We start from the raw sequence: 16,590 nt of genomic DNA on the forward strand, positions 1-16,590 counted from the left end.
GCAAAGGAAACAATCAACAAAACTAAAAGGCAACCAACGGAATGGGAAAAGATATTTGAAAATGACATATCGGACAAAGGGCTAGTATCCAAAATCTATAAAGAGCTCACCAAACTCCACACCCAAAAAACAAATAACCCAGTGAAGAAATGGGCAGAAAACATGAATAGACACTTCTCTAAAGAAGACATCCAGATGGCCAACAGGCACATGAAAAGATGCTCAACATCGCTCCTCATCAGGGAAATACAAATCAAAACCACACTCAGATATCACCTCACGCCAGTCAGAGTGGCCAAAATGAACAAATCAGGAGACTATAGATGCTGGAGAGGATGTGGAGAAACAGGAACCCTCTTGCACTGTTGGTAGGAATGCAAACTGGTATAGCCACTCTGGAAAACAGTGTGGAGGTTCCTCAAAAAATTAAAAATAGACCTACCCTATGACCCAGCAATAGCTCTGCTAGGAATTTACCCAAGGGATACAGGACTACTGATGCATAGGGGCACTTGTACCCCAATGTTTATAGCAGCACTCTCAACAATAGCCAAATTGTGGAAAAAGCCTAAATGTCCATCAACTGATGAATGGATAAAGAAATTGTGGTTTATATACACAATGGAGTACTACATGGCAATGAGAAAGAATATGGCCCTTTGTAGCAACGTGGATGGAACTGGAGAGTGTGATGCTAAGTGAAATAAGTCATACAGAGAAAGACAGATACCATATGTTTTCACTCTTATGTGGATCCTGAGAAACTTAACAGAAACCCATGGAGGAGGGGAAGGAAAAAAAAAAAAAGAGGTTAGAGTGGGAGAGAGCCAAAGCATAAGAGACTCTTAAAAACTGAGAACAAACTGAGGGTTGATGGAGGGTGGGAGGGAGAGGAGGGTAGGCGATGGGCATTGAAGAGGGCATCTTTTGCGATGAGCACTGGGTGTTGTATGGAAACCAATTTGACAATAAATTTCATATATTAAAAACAAAGAAATGAAAGAGAGAACCTCACTGTATATCCCAAGTACATTAACAAGATAATAAATTATAAGCAATGCTATGACCATAAATTTAGTAACCTAGTTGAAATGAACCAATTCCTTCAAAGACACAATATCCCAAAACTTATACAAGAAGTAGGCAATTTGAATATCTATTAAAGAAATAAAATCAGTAACTAATAACCTCCCAAAACAGAAAGCACCAGGTCCAGATGTGTCCCTGGCAAAATCTACCAAACATTTAAAGAAGAAATTAAATCAATTCTCTACACTTTCTTTCAGAGGGTGGGAGCAGAGGAAATATTTCCTAACTCATTCAATGAGGCCAGCATTACCGAAATACCAAAACCAAAGACAGTATAAGAAAAGTACAGATCAATATCTCTAATGAACATAGTAGAAACAAAATTCCTCAAAAACTATTAAATCAGTGGTTCCCAGGGGTCAGTAGGGAAAGAATAAATAGGCCACACATAGAGGCTTTTTAAGGACAGTTAAAGTACCCTATATGATACCATAATGATGGATGACTGCCATTATACTTTTTTCCAAACTCATAGAATGTACAACACCAAAAGTGAACCACAGTGTAGACTATGAACTTTGGGTACCACTCTGATGAGGGATGTTGACAATGGGAGGCTGTGTGTCTGTGTGTGTGTGCATGTGTGTGTGCGTGGGGAGGGAGTATATGGAAAATCTTTGTACCTTCCCCTTTATTTTATTGTGGTCCTAAAACTACTCTGAAAAGTTAACAATTCAATTAAAAAAACATAAAAAAAAGAAATGAGTATGTCACTGTAAGACAAATGGCTGATGGCATTTGTTGCTATCCACGAAATTTAAGCTTTTAAGTGAAAGCTAGGATTTTGAAAAATTTGTATATGTCACTATGAGCTTAATAGCATCCTAATAACTTAAAAATTTTTCTCATGAGATTAATGATGATATTAGCAAATGAAACTTTTTGATATCGTGTCATGAACTATATCAGTATTTGAGAGACCAGCATAAAAACAGTTAACCAATATTGATTTAGGTAATCAGTACATGATATTACAAAATCATTCATAGGTAAAAGATTCTTGCAAAGTGCAAGGCATTGAATTATAATGTAACAGATTATGAGAAGTTAATTAATATGGTTTCAGATTCCATTTTGCAACTAACTTTAAGGAACTACCCCTTGTCAGTTTTTGGTATATTATCAAAAAGATTGTAGGCAACATTTTGATTCTTTTCATGTCCTTTAACCAAACTGATGTATCACAACAAACTGAATGCAGAGCCCACGTGACAATGTAGCTTTCTTTTGCTAAACCAGATATTAAAGAGATTTGCAAAAAAATACAAAACAATGCCATTCATTGCATTAACTGTATGTTTTGGGAAACAGTTTTTTTCCAATAAAAATATTACTCATGTTAAGAAAATAAATAAATAAATAAATAAATAAATAGACAAATATTAAAGAAAAAGAAGCTTAAAATAAGGAATACTCTTCCCTATTTAAGAAACCAGGCCATTCATGTCATTTTTTATTTATATTTTATTTTTTAATTTTTTTAATGTTTATTTATTCTTGAGAGAGAGAGAGAGAGAGAGAGAGAGAGAGAGAGAGAGAGAGAGAATGAGTGGGGGAGGGGCAGAAAGCGAGGGAGACACAGAATCTGAAGCAGGCTCCGAAGCACCTGTCAGCACAGATCCCAACGGGGGGCTTGAACTCACGAGCTGCAAGATCATGACCTGAGCCCAAGTCGGGTGCTTAACTGAGCCACCCAGGTGCCCCTTCATGTCATTTTTTAATACAGTGAATCATTTTAAAGGATGAAGCAGCCCAATTGCCACTGAATTGATCCCATAGGCCTTAATAAAGGTGGAAAGAGCATTGTCTGGAAATCAGTAGACCCACAGTCTAATCCTGTTCTATCATTGCCATTTTATTTAAAGGCACTTGATACCTTTCAGGTGCTTTACTTGTACTTTCTCATTTAATTCTCAACAACAATGCTACAAAGTAGGATTCATTAGAAACTTCATTTTATAGAAAGAAAACTGAGGTTGACATAGCTGAGCCACATTCAAACCTAGGAAGCTTGTCTTTGGCACACAGGCTGCCATGTCTTTGGCACACAGGCTGCCATGTCTTTGGCCATGCTGCATTCAAACCTAGGAAGCTTGTCTTTGGCACACAGGCTGCCATGTCTTTGGCCATGCTGTCCAGGGACTTTCCAACCTGGCTGCAGTTAGACTTACTTTAAGGAGATTTACCAAGGCCCAATCTGAGAGTTTGATGAACTAGTCTGGGTGAGCCCTGGCCATTGGTACTTCTTTTTAAATGCCTTCCACCAAGGCTTGAGAACTTCTTCTCTAGGCTCTCTCTAAAGTGATGTAACCTTGGGGCATCTGGGTGGCTCAGTCAGTTAAGCATCCAACTTCAGCTCAGGTCATGATCCTGCAGTCCATGAGTTCCAGCCCCCCATTGGGCTCTGTGCTGAAAGGTCAGAGCCTGGAGCCTGCTTTGAATTCTGTGTCTTCCTCCCTCTCTGTCTCTCAGAAATGAATAAACGTTAAAAAAAAAATTAAACTGATGTAACCTCACAAAAGCCATTCCTCTAGCTTAGCTTTCTTCTACACAAAGAAGAGGCTAAAACTACTTATCTTGGTGACAATTCAAGTTTGAATGCCTAGGAATTATCCCTGTCCCTCGTCTATCCTTAACCTCAGGTATGAGCAAAGAGGAGGCTCCTGATATCTCCATATGTGGACTCCTAGTCAGCCTTCTCTTGGAGTTTTTAGCCCCATTGAAGGGAAATTGGGGCTATGACAAGCCAACACTATAGCTTACTTCATGAAATGCAGTGAAGGAACAAAAGCTGTATAGCTCCCTAGGAAGAATAAGAAGGAATAAATGTAACTCAATAAGTATGCCTTGCTAGCCCTACTTAAAGATGATCACTTAGCACTGGGGAAAGGGACAGAGTACAGAAGAGTCTACTGATTAGTAAACTAGCCCTTTCATAGCTGACAAGGTCTCCTCTGCCCTGCCTCAGGGTGACAAGTGTGAAGAAGTAGATAATCCAGTCTGCCCCCTTGGGAAGGGAGATCCCAAGGAGAATAAGGGAGGGCTGATCAGGTGAAAACTGTTGGTAGTTCGAGTACATACTATTCATACAGATGAATACCTGGACTAAGACTTGGTAGTCCCTAAGGAGGAAAGGATTGCCTTTGGGAGGGTCTTAGTTAGTCGGCTGTCCTCCAGGACCAGAGGGTATCAAGGTGGCTTTAGGATGATGTCTACGGCCCCACTCAGACAAGTCTCTAGGACTTCTCTAAGACCAAAAAGCTCAAACCACCCAAGAAAACTCATAGTGTAAGAATGACCAGGGCCCAGTCTCTCAATCTTAGGGCCACTCCACCCTGGTCTGAGCCTAAAGAGAAGATATACAACACCTTCATTTTGTTATACTTGGCAATTCATTTAAAGAAACTGAAGCCTTTCTTGAGCCTCCAGCATGTGCTCCCATGGCATCCCAAACCTTTTACATAGCACCGACCACTTGATTGTCATTAGCTGTTTATGTGTCCATATTCCCAATTAGACTAAACTCTAGGAGGGCATGGCATGCCTGTCTTGCTCACTGTAGTATTCTCAGCTCCCAGTCCGGTGCCAGTTCCATCTTAAGAGCTTACCAAATGTTCACTGAGTGAATAAATGATTAAATGTAAAGGATATCTGACAAATGAATACACCAATACTTCCTATCTACTTCACAGGGAAGGAGAGAGACAGAAGCTGCCCTACTTATTACAATAATTCTCCCTGTTTAGACTAATCATGGTTTATTTGGGTTAAATAAACATGCTTGTTTTCCTGACATTTTCTCATTTTCTTATAAAGCCCATATAATTCTTAACAAAAGCAACTAAAACCAAACAATGGATTCAGTGTTTGCTGTTCTTTGAAAATGTATTAACATTAAAGGCCCTCAGAGGAACAACCCTGTAATAAAATGAGTGAGGCTGGCTAGAGTCATGGCCACTGCTCCTAGGAGTCTCCAAAACAGCAGTGAAGGTCAAAGCCCTGCAGAAGGCCGTTTATTACCAACAGGCAATGTAGAAAACACCCTGTCCTTTAATCTTCAAATTACCTCAAGGGAAACAAAAAGCAATGCTATCATTGTTTTTATCCACAGAGGAAGGAGAGCCTTCTTTGGACACTCAAATCCTGATTTTAAAGCCTTATATTTTACGACTACATCAAAATACTTAAAGTGTTTCAAAGAACTCTTTCAGGAATACTCAGAACAGTTACAAAAATAAGTGTTATTACCCCCCATTACAGACAAGAAAAACTGGTCTTGTTTCTACATGATTTCTCCTATCATCACAGAAATAGGTGAAAACCTATAGATGCTGATCCTCAATCCACAAGGCTAGTACAACTGTCAACTTACCTCTCCTCCAAAGACAGTCAATATAGAGCCTGAAAGAGCTCCAGGTTCCTGCCAGTACATCAAAGTGTAGATCTGTATTTGCATTTTTTATATAGTGCTCCCTGTCCCCAAGTTCCCAAGGACATTATGGAAATAAATTAGGAGACTGGCAATGGCGACAATGATAAAAATTAAGAATCACAACCATCAACAAACTAAAAAGGGGGAGAAGGGGCACCTGGGTGGCTCAGTCGGTCCGACTTCGGCTTGGGTCATGATCTCACGGTTTGTGAGTTCGAGACTCGCGTCAGGCTCTGTGCTGACAGCTCGGAGCCTGGAGCCTGCTTTGGATTCTGTGTCTCCTTTTCTCTCTACCCCTCCCCAACTCACGCTTTCTCTGTCTCTCAAAAAGTAAATAAATGTCAAAAAAATTTTAAGAAAGTAATGGCCATGACTAAACATTGATCAAGCCCCATCTTTGTACCAAGCGCTTTATATTCTAAGCACTTCGCATGCATTATATGATTTAGTTCTCATGACAGCCTGAAGAGGTAGGCATTATTATTGTTCTTAATTTGTAGATGAAGAAACTGAGGTCCAGAGTTTAACAGAATCCCCAAGGTTATATAGCTAGGAGAAGATGAGGCCAAGATTTAGACCTGGGTCTCTTTGACTCTAAAGCTCATGTTCTTAATCATTACACTATATTTTTTCCAAAAAGAAAGACATTATGCCACTATGACTGAATTAAATTCTCTGTAGTTTAGGGATATTGAAGGAATCCCAAATCCCAGAAAAATCAATCAGTTAAAGTTACTCAGAAATACTTCTGGTCATTAAGGTATCCCCTAAGCACAGGGCCAAAAATATCAGTGATTTAAATGACACTAGAGTAGAAATACAGGTCAAACCCAATTACAGTGGACCTCAAGGGAGCATTCAAGCTCTTATGGTATCCTGGAACTTTATTATATTAAATACTGCTTGCTCCAACTACTAGAGGACTCACACACCCTCCTTCCCTTTCTCTAAAGTCTGGTGCTTGTCCACACATTAAATTTAACCCTTGATTATATATTATGTTTTATTTTTCACCATTTTTCCATGTATGCTTATCTTCATCTCCTCAACTAGATTTTAAGTTCCTTGAGAATAAAAACTAGGCTTCAAACTTTGTCGCCCTTTCTAATTTATTATGTGCTTACAATGTGCACAAACTGGGTGCCTACTGATGTAAGTTACTTATTGGGAAGGGTGCTTGGATGGCTCAGACGGTTAAGCATCTGTCTTTGGGTTTCAGCCCTGGTCATGATTTCATAGTTGGTGGGTTTGAGTCCCACATTGGGCTCCATGCTATCAGCACAGAACGTGCTTGGGGTTCTCTCTCTGCCCCAAAATAAATAAACTTTAAAAAAAATCATTTCAAAAAAACAAATATACCAGGAGTCAGGAAACTTTTTCTGCAAAGGAAACAATAGTAAATATTTTAGGCTTTGCAGGTCATCTGGTTTTTGTTGTAGCCGTTCAATTCCTTTGTTCCAGGGTGAGAACAACCAGAGACAATACATTGAACATGACTGTGCCCCAAATAAAACTTTATTTAGGAAACAGAGGGCCAGATTTGGCCTGTGGGCTGTAGTTTGTCAACTCAATAGAGACTACATACAATACGCTTAAGGGTCCAGCCTGGGAAATGTTTTGAAATATCAGCATTTTATCAGCAGATTCTGTACCTCCCCCTCAGGCCTCTAGCCCATTTTTTAGGGTCCTAGCTTCTGACCAAGCCAATTGTTTTTCCAAAGCCTCTTTCCTTGGACGTAAGTTTAGTTCAGCACAATATTTTGCTGTTCATTTTTCCTTTGGGGATTCATACATTAGTTTAAAAAGAAAAAAATCAATCACAAAGTGAAGCGCTGACATGGTAGGGTTGCATCAATAATAAGTAATTAGAAAACTCTTTGAATGTATTCCAGCCAGGAGTCCCTGACACTTTTTCTGACTGCTTCCTATAGGCTGCCATGTAAATCATCAAGGTAACTTGAAATCTGTATTTCACCTGAATTAAAAATCTGCAGAGAGAGCTGATCACTCCTGGCAGCAGGTGACCTAACGGGTGGCAAGGATAAACATTCATTCCTCTGAACAATGACTGCTTCTATCTGAGAACAAGAGAGCACAATGAATGAAGAAACCTTTCTCTTTCTTGATTAAAACATTCAGCCCTCAGTTTTGATGTAACATTACTAAGTCCTTAATGGGCTGCTATCTTGACCTAATTTCACTGTGCACTAAACAGATTGTTCATTATCGTTTCTGGGATCATCTACAGGTTTGTTGAATGGAGGTGGTTCAACAGACAGTCACGCTATCTAGAGGGGGAAGAATTCTTCTAATTCAATCACCATATTCCACGGAGAAGTTAAGTGACTTGCCTAGAACTGTGGACTCCACCCAAGTCAAATAATTCTAAAGCCATTCCTCTATGGGATTGGTACCACTATGGTGAACCAGCTAGCACCACACACACCTAGGTAATTTGAGAGGTAACTCAGTTTACTATCCTAGTCCTAATGGACAGTCCACTAGGAATCCCCCACATTCCCACTCTGTCCCAGTACAAACTGCTTTATATGAAATTGGCCACATTCAATAACAATTTCCTGAATCACGTGACACAGAGCAGCCTGTGTTTGCAGAGACACAGCAGAGGGTCTATGCAACTTCTATGGTCCCTTCCACCACGCACTCTCAAAACAGGGAGATTTGTCTTTTGCCCTCTCAACTCACCCTTTCCTGAAGCCTTCTTAGCAATCAGGTGTTGAGACTCATGGACATAAGTTATCACAGTGGTTTTTGCATTTTAAGCCTATAATTTCTTTGTGTGGAATTCAAGGCACTTCCTCATGTTTTAGTATGTTCTGAGCATTGAGAAGTAGCTGAATATGTTGTTATTATAGAGGTCCTCTAAGCCCACTAAGCCTGACCCCTGACAATGAGACAAAATGAATAGGTTTAGTAGGACTGGCAGACAGACTCAAGGCAAAGTGAGATTAGAAGAGAATGTGCATGCGTGGTCTCCCCACACCAAAGAGCTCCAATTACCCCATGTCCACTCCAGGTCAGGTTAACAGAGGCTTAATCCTGTCAGTGGCTGGGCCCAGAATGGAGAAATTCTGATCTTTTTTACAGGCTCAAGCAAAGGTTCACCCAACAAGTCCCTTCCTTCCCCACATCTGCCCCTTCTCTTCTGTTCCAAGGCCTTCTGATGGCTGTTTCACATCTTAACTGCTTTGGAATCTCATGGAACACATACCTATATCTCCTATATTATTTCTTCCTCTTTTTGTGAAGTTTCTGATAAGTATGTTTTAGCTCAGATTCTCTATCTTGTAAAAATCCTAGGACTGAACTGTCTGTGGAATTAATGAGCTCCTTGTCACACAAAACTTTGTTGAGATGAACTGAGCATTGACCAGGTAATTGGACAAGAAGGATCCTTCTGGGTTTCTATTATAAATAGTAATAGCAATGAAGAAAATAATACTAATGATAGTACAGTTATAATAATCATAATCATAATAGCTTTTTTCATTTGCAGAACATTTTATAGATTGCAAATCTTTTTCAAGTACTCTTTCTAACTTGATCTCATTTACTCTATAAAATTGGTAGGGTGGATGTTATTTAGGATCCCTAAGTTACAGGTGAGGTCACTTGCTGAAGGTGACTGATAAAAAGAGGTTAAAGTAATTTCCCTTTCCAAAGGGTGCCTGTTCCACTATGTACTGCTGCCTGAAAAAGAAAGGAACCTTGCGCTGAAAACAACTGATAACACAGCTTCAAACCATTCCCTCCACTAGGAGAAAGAGGGCATTCATTAATTCTTTACTTCTATCATCATTTAGTACAAAATTCCTAGCAAAAAGGATGGTTTGTACAGGCAGCACAAGCAGAACATTAGAATTTGTTTAAATCATTTTAGAATCACAAACTCTTAGGGAGTATCCTGCAAACTCCTCTTTCCCCTCCATTCCAACACATTCTACACTGGGACAAATGCAAAACTTAGAGGTTATTTACACAATAAAGAAAAGAGTACTAATAAAGTAGACTGTGTATTTCTGTCTCTAGATTATTATGCCCTAAAAAGTCAATTTATATTTGTTTACAAGTATTCATACATAGCTACAAAACCAAACGTTTTTCAGTTATATCCCTATTTTCAAACAAGTTAAACATATTCTGTTCCTGAAATTACCTTTATGGATTAGGTGGTGAATTCTATCTTAGTCATTGCAATGGTATAAAAATCACAGACCTGGACATTATTTATCATACTACAAACTTGTCTTAAATTGTGGTGTACAAATTTAAATACCAAGTATTAGCACATGTTTTATCTCATAATGACAGTTATAAAATAATCATGAAACCCCAAAGTTACCAATAGATGTTCAAGGTATCATAATGAGGCTTCTGGAAACACAGTGGAAGTATGCCAGCAGTTTGGAAGCCAATGGAAGTTGAAGTGATAGGGATTAAAAAAGAATTCGCCTATTGTAAATGGTCTTTTTACTAACATAGAGCCTGCAATTTAGTATATTTGGATAAGCAATGACCTGTTTTACACAGGTTATTCAAATAGAAATTAGGTAGAAATCTGTCTTTATCCTAGAAGGCTAGAGCTTAAAGAGTTTGGAGAAAAATAATTTTATTTATTTAAATGTTTATTCAGTTTTGAGAGAGGATGAGTGGGGGAGGGGCAGAGAGAGACAGGGATAGAGGATCTGAAGTGGGCTCCACGATGAAAGCAGAGAGCTTGATATGGGGCTCAAACTCATAACTGTGAGATCATGACCTGAGCAGAAGTCAGATACTGAATCAACTGAGCTACCCAGGCGCCCTGAGAAAAGCAATCTTAAAAAACAGAACAAAGTTCTGTGGGCCAGGAGATGAACAATATGGCAATGCTGAAGTCATTGCGACATTATCTTTTTTGAGTGTTATTTCTAATCCTCAAGGTTTTTCCCCTTTTCTTTTTCTTTTTTTCTTACACTATGTAAAGTTTTTTTTTTTAAGATTCAATTTTTCAATCTCCCTCAGAATGTAAACTCTGAAAGATCAGGACTTGATATATTTGGTTCTTTTATCCCAACTCAGATTCCAGTATTTTATAAGTCAAGAGCTCTTAAAAGAAAAAAAAAAAAGACATTTAATAAGTAAATTTAAGCATCTCATGGTTTAGTTCAATAGAGTGAGCATTTACTAAGTTTCTATTCACAAGGCATTGGACCAACTGCTAGGGAGACAACTAGGGTGTATCTGTGTTCCCTAAAATATTGGGAAAGGTAGACTTTGCCCACTGGCCTCAAGATACAAAGGCAAATTCCTTTATAAAAGAAATGTTAAACATTTACTAAAAGATTTTAACAAAAAGGTACATCCAGTTATACATAATCAAACTGACGAATGTTCATCTTCTCTCAAGGTTTAAAGACCAAATCCTTATCACAGACTTTGTAAATGCCTACTGATCTCATCAGAAAAGACCTCAAGTACTGAGAAGCTGTCCAACTTGTGGTAGTAGATATATGTTTTCTAAACTTCGATTTCTTGCTTGAAAGCTCAAAAATTATCGTTGGCAACAATAATTGTCCTTGTTTTCCTGAAAGTGACAGATGCATGTTATTTATTTTTGAAAAAATGTCTATCAAATATGTCTGAATAACCATAGTTTGCCCATCTTTCTTTCAAGTAAAAATAGTGTTCTATGAAAATAAAAATAAAAATATACTAACTCGGCTTTTAACTCAAGCACAGAAGTGTTTTCATGGAGACAAATATACAGTACTCTCATATTCAGCACATGTGCTTTGAACATACTTCTTTCTTATTTTTTCACACAGAATTTAAAAAGTGAACCAAAGAGTTAGACTCTAATAAAGTCAATAGTTTTTACTGCTTTATTGAGAACACTCTTAAGTGACACTGGCTTTTACAGTGTGGTACCGCCGCCTTGATTCTTCCTAAGACACCTGCACTTTTACCGCCATGGTTTTTGCACCATTGGTGCAAATGTCAGCACAGTGAAAGAGGCAAATATATATTAGTATTGCCATGAAAATGGCTCCGACCTGGCCGATTACTGAAAGGGTCTCAGGAACTACCAGGGGGTTTGAGAACCACGCTTTGAGAAGCTGTAGGTGTTAGCGCCTACAGAAATCACAGTTCTGTTTCTCCTCAGTTATTAATGCTTGAGGCTTGAGGCTTATTATTATAGATTTGATCACTGAGCGTCAAAGAAAATACATGCCAAGACGTCGAACACATCCAAGAGATACACCCTATTGCGCGTGCAGCTCCAAGGCTCACAGAAGAAGAAAACAGCTCTTGGGGAGGGGGTACAGGATTCAGACCTCCAGCCTGGGCTTGCCGTTGCCAGTGGCAACGATCGTCGCCGGCGGGAGTGCGGCCATCGATTAGTAATGTCTTGCGTCCGTCACAGGAGGTGGGGGCATGGCTGGAGAAGGAAGGCCTCCCTGGACTTGCGGTCGCCGCGTGTTTTCGGTTGCAAGGTGGCTCGCTCGTTCTGCGATCTATTGAGAGTGGCTTCCGACAGCTCGGGGTTGATGTCGGGGAGGGAGGGAAGATGGCGGCCGTGGCAGCGGGCGGCCTGGTGGGAAAGGGGCGCGACATCAGCCTGGCGGCCCTGCAGCGCCACGACCCCTATATCAACCGCATCGTGGACGTAGCCAGCCAGGTGGCTCTGTACACTTTCGGCCATCGGGCCAACGAGTGGGTGCGTGCGGACGCGACGGGGCCGTGCAGGCAGGGATAGGGTGGGGACGGGGTGGTCAGACTCGGGGCTCCAGAACCCGGTGAGGGGGACCAGACGCTGACGCCCTGGAGGTGGATGGAGGTGGATGGTGGTGGATCGCGGCCTGAGGCCGAAGCTGTGGCAATTGGACTCCTGGGCCGAAGGTTTTGGGGGAGAGGGAGGCCGCTCTGAGAAGCCACCTGAAGTTGGGGAAAAGACTTAAATATCTACGATACCCCACGTGGGGAGACCAGACCGATCAGGGACGGGACCCTGAGAGCTGAAGGAAGGAGGGGGCCCTGATGTTTCGAGGCCGGAAGACTGATGTACTACGAGAAAGTAAAGCAGGGTTCTGTTACAGTAAAACGTGGCTGTAGGGGAGGCAGAGTTAGGGGACGGATGGACAAACCGAGTTCTGGTTCTGGAACATCTGTCTTAGATGGGACGAAGAGAAGTGAAGCCTTGGTAGAAGTTGTGAACTCAGGGAATACACCAAGAAAAGAGCAAGCATCGGGAGATCAAGGACAAAATGGGGCTGGGTCTAACACTTCGAAGGAGGCTGACGCTCTTGGGATAATCATTACACCACAGCCTACCAAGACCAAAATGGGTTTAAAATCTGAGTCCGTTTGGGAGCTGAATTATTTAGTGCACTTTTCAAAGCAAAACCCCAGTAAATAGCAGTGGGATGAAATTTAATTTTCCTCACAATTAGAATGGGGTAGGAGCACAAGACACTTGTGTCCTGTTGCAGGAATTACTGCGTGTGATTCTGTAACCCACCCACTTGAATATAGAGATGTGATTTTTCTCTTTTCCTCGTATTGATTTTTGTCCCAAATAATATTAATCCATCCATTATATAGCCATCCATCATTTTTAAATAAGTTAGAAAACAGTATAAAGAATAAGGCCTAGATTAATGGATTTCAGGTGATTTTTTAAATGTATTCTCCAAGACATCAAAATTCAAGCAAGGAAAACATGCATATTGAACAAATTCACATATTTTTTAACATTTGCATTTGTAAATGTACATAGCCTCCTTATCTCTAGTGTGGATCTTGAGCAGTCTGTAATAAAAATTCACCTGAAAATCATTAACAAAAGTAAAAAGATTGAAAAGGAGACCCAAAAATGGGGGAGAAGAGAATAGCTTTGCCTGAAGTTCTTAACTGAGGAAATTTACTGGAATGGAGCAAGGAATTTAGGTCTGTACTCCTAGTAATCAAGCAAAAAAGGAAAATGGGAGAGCTCTTTAATATTCATTGCTCTGTAATAGAAAGTATGCCACTTGGTCAGGAGAGAGGTTATTTCTTCCTAATTTTCAGGAGAATTTGTCATCTGGGTCTTTATTTAAAGGACATTAAGCAATGTACTGGATAATTTCATCAATGACAATTTAGAAAAAATACAAGGATATTCTATACCTGTATTGCTATTATACTGCTCTAGTAAAAAAAAAAAAAAAAAAAAAAAAAAAAAAAGGCCGAAGGCATAATGTGTTAATTCTGTCAAGGTAATTTTGTAGTAGATAAGGACAGAGGATGTATAGTCCTGTGAACTGACTGAACAGTAGGAGTAGAGTCTGGAGAATCTTGAGATACTGTTAACATGTAGAGGAGAACATTAATCATGGAAAACAATTGTCCCCTATGTAGGCTTTTGACAGGATCTGTATGATAGATACCTGTTAAAATAGTTACAGAGGTTTATTAGATAGCCAGTGAAGTCCTTCTAAAGCCTCATCAAAAGGCAGAAGTGTCACAGTGCGTTATTTACAGGAGTTATGTTTTCCTGCTTCCTGGACTTGTTGCCTTCAGACGGGGCATATTTCATTCAGTAAAAGGTCATTCTTTCAAAGTACTGATCTTCAAGGCTGTGGTAGCCGGAAAAAAGAGACCTAGTTCAGATGCAGAGCAGTTGCTGAGGGTAAATGGTTTGTCACCACTCTCCATATGCCATCACTTGGCCTCAGGATGGGACCCTTTTGAATATAAACCTAATAAAAGTTTAACGAACAGTCTTGAGATTGGAGGTGAAAGTATATGCAAGAAAGCAGATGGGATGTAACGGAGGAGAATTGTTACTACACTGTAATAGATGAAGAATGACTTCAGGCATTCAGAGCAGGAGGTATTAGTAATAAAGGGTAGATAGAAAATGAGGTACTTGAAGGAAGGATTAAGAAAGATTATGTCATGACTGGGATGGGAATTTTAGAGCTGGAACTACTTCCCATTATCTGGAAAGACTGCTCCCCCCAAATCCCTATGTGTCAGTTGAAGAGTATAACCTTATTTATTTTCATGTCAGTCCTCAGCAGTGGTTTGTAACTAGTTTTGACTTTGTCTCCAGGGAACTTGTTGCTGGCATCCAAAGGATGGAGGCAAGAGCTGCTGCTAAATACCCTGCACACAGGACAAGCCCCTGTGACAAAGATTTATCTGGCCCCAGATGTTGGAAGTGCTGAGTTTGAGAAATTGCTTCAGAGTGACTTTTGTCCTCTTGTTTCTAGCTAGTGGTTTTCTAAGTTTTCTGTGTATCGAAATCACTTGGAGTTTTAAATGGTGTAACCTGCCAGATCAAAATCTCTGGGTGTGAAGTCCAGGCATTTGCTATTTGTTAAAAGCTTCACAGTTGACTTAGGTGCTACATGCATGACTGAGAGAGACCGATTTATGAGGATAAATGGAGACCTACTTTTTCATTATATTAACTTAGATAATCAGAAATGCAGAGATTGCTTTGGGTTGTTTCAAAAGTGCCAAATACTATGCCAAGTCCCAATAATTTGCCAGCTAGCACTGTTTTATATTCCATTTTATTATTTTAAATTTTGAACTGCTTAGTTTTTTTAATACATGTTAGATTTTATAATGAAGTGTAATATTAAACCATTAAATTGTACTTTTAAAATTTTAGCTAAAATTCCCCAGAACTATAAACTAATGATTTAACATAGAAGTCCTCCTTGCCTGGAGGAGCTAAGGAGGACCTAATAAAATCTTGTTCTAACTATACCCCAGAACCTCAACCCTGGGCTTTGCCCAGGGGGGGGGAAAAATCTGGTTACCCTTGGATAACTCTGGAGGCACCAGGAAAATGCACGCATGAATTAGAGCTGTTCAGCTATGATAGATCAGAATTTACATTAACAAAGTCCTTTTTATCCAGTTGTAACAGAGCACTTAAAATATGTTTTTCAAAAAAATATGTGTTTTCCATCAAGATCTGAGTGGTATAGACTGGTTCTATCTTTTCAGTGGAGAAACTAGCTAAGAATAAAGAATAAACTAGCTAGCCCAGTATGACCTGGAAAGAACCCTACTCTGAGTATTCATAATCAGGATTTAAGAAATCCCTTATACACTTTAATTCAATGCTGATGACAGTGCTCATGGTGGGCAGTGGACACAGTGGATTTTGTTTGGTGCAGACTTACCTAGTTACTTGGGTCTGGATCCCAAGGAAAACTCCAAAGCTGTTGCCTGATGATGTTCATTATACAGGGAGACCAGACTGGTGGTATTGGGGTGTGGAAGTATGGCCCCTAGCCATTCACAGAGAATTTCTAACTTTTTAAGGACCTGTTGCAATTGAAGATGGCCACAAATTCTTTAACACTTTATCAAGAGGGGGGTCCATTACCTTGAGGACCCTATGCTAAGTGAAATAAGTCAGAGGAAGAAATAACCAATACCATATGATTTCACTTATATGTGGAATAAAAAAAATTGCTTATTACCAGTTGGAGAATAATTTCAGAAGAAACATGCCTTTTATATTTCTGATTCTGGATTTTCAAAACTAAAATTGGGCATTAAAGTATTTTTTATTTTTATTTTTTTTAAGAAAAGGTAATTTCTATTACTATTTCATGGAGGAAGAAAGGAAACAAGTCAAAAACTTTTAGCTTTATGTGTACCAATCCATAGAAACAGACTGGTTTGGATCACTAAGATGAAACAGTCCAAGGTCAAATACTGGAAGACAGAAAAGTGTTTTGGCCTTGCAGCAAGTGCCCCTAGCAATACATATATATAGGCTCTTAGTCTAGTTTCTTCACCAGTACATATCTCAATTTCAGTTTCTTATAAATGTAATAATCCAAAAATTTAATCTCTACTTCTTTTTTTTTTTTTTTAATGTTTATTTTTGAGAGACAGACAGAGTGTGAGTGGGGAAGGGGCAGAGAGAGAGAGAGACACACACACACAGAATCTGAAACAGGCTCCAGGCTCTGAGCTGTCCACACAGAGCCCGATGCGGGGCTCGAACTCACTAACCAGGGATCATGACCTGAAGCAAAGTCAGATGCTTAACCGATTGA

At 39.7% G+C, this 16,590-nt stretch overlaps 1 protein-coding gene and 1 long non-coding RNA gene across 2 annotated transcripts in view; one reads left to right on the forward strand and one right to left on the reverse strand.

Moving 5' to 3' along the window:
- Positions 1 to 7,079: 7,079 nt before the first annotated feature.
- Positions 7,080 to 8,672, reverse strand: LOC122225533. Its single transcript, XR_006205230.1, has 3 exons — positions 8,543 to 8,672; positions 8,228 to 8,426; positions 7,080 to 7,599 (listed from the first exon to the last, which is right to left on the reverse strand). It is a non-coding gene; the product is annotated as an uncharacterized LOC122225533 (long non-coding RNA).
- A 3,377-nt stretch (positions 8,673 to 12,049) lies between these two features.
- The window catches only part of DCP1B (decapping mRNA 1B), a 58,607-nt gene continuing 54,066 nt past the window's right edge, over positions 12,050 to 16,590 (forward strand). Inside the window, exon 1 of the mRNA XM_042945419.1 lies at positions 12,050 to 12,239. Coding sequence (XP_042801353.1) covers positions 12,090 to 12,239 — 150 coding nt within the window. The 5' untranslated portion in view covers positions 12,050 to 12,089. The remainder of the gene's footprint in view (positions 12,240 to 16,590) is intronic.

This window comes from Panthera leo, chromosome B4 (genome assembly GCF_018350215.1).
Source record: "Panthera leo isolate Ple1 chromosome B4, P.leo_Ple1_pat1.1, whole genome shotgun sequence".
Classification (NCBI taxonomy): Eukaryota; Metazoa; Chordata; class Mammalia; order Carnivora; family Felidae; genus Panthera; species Panthera leo.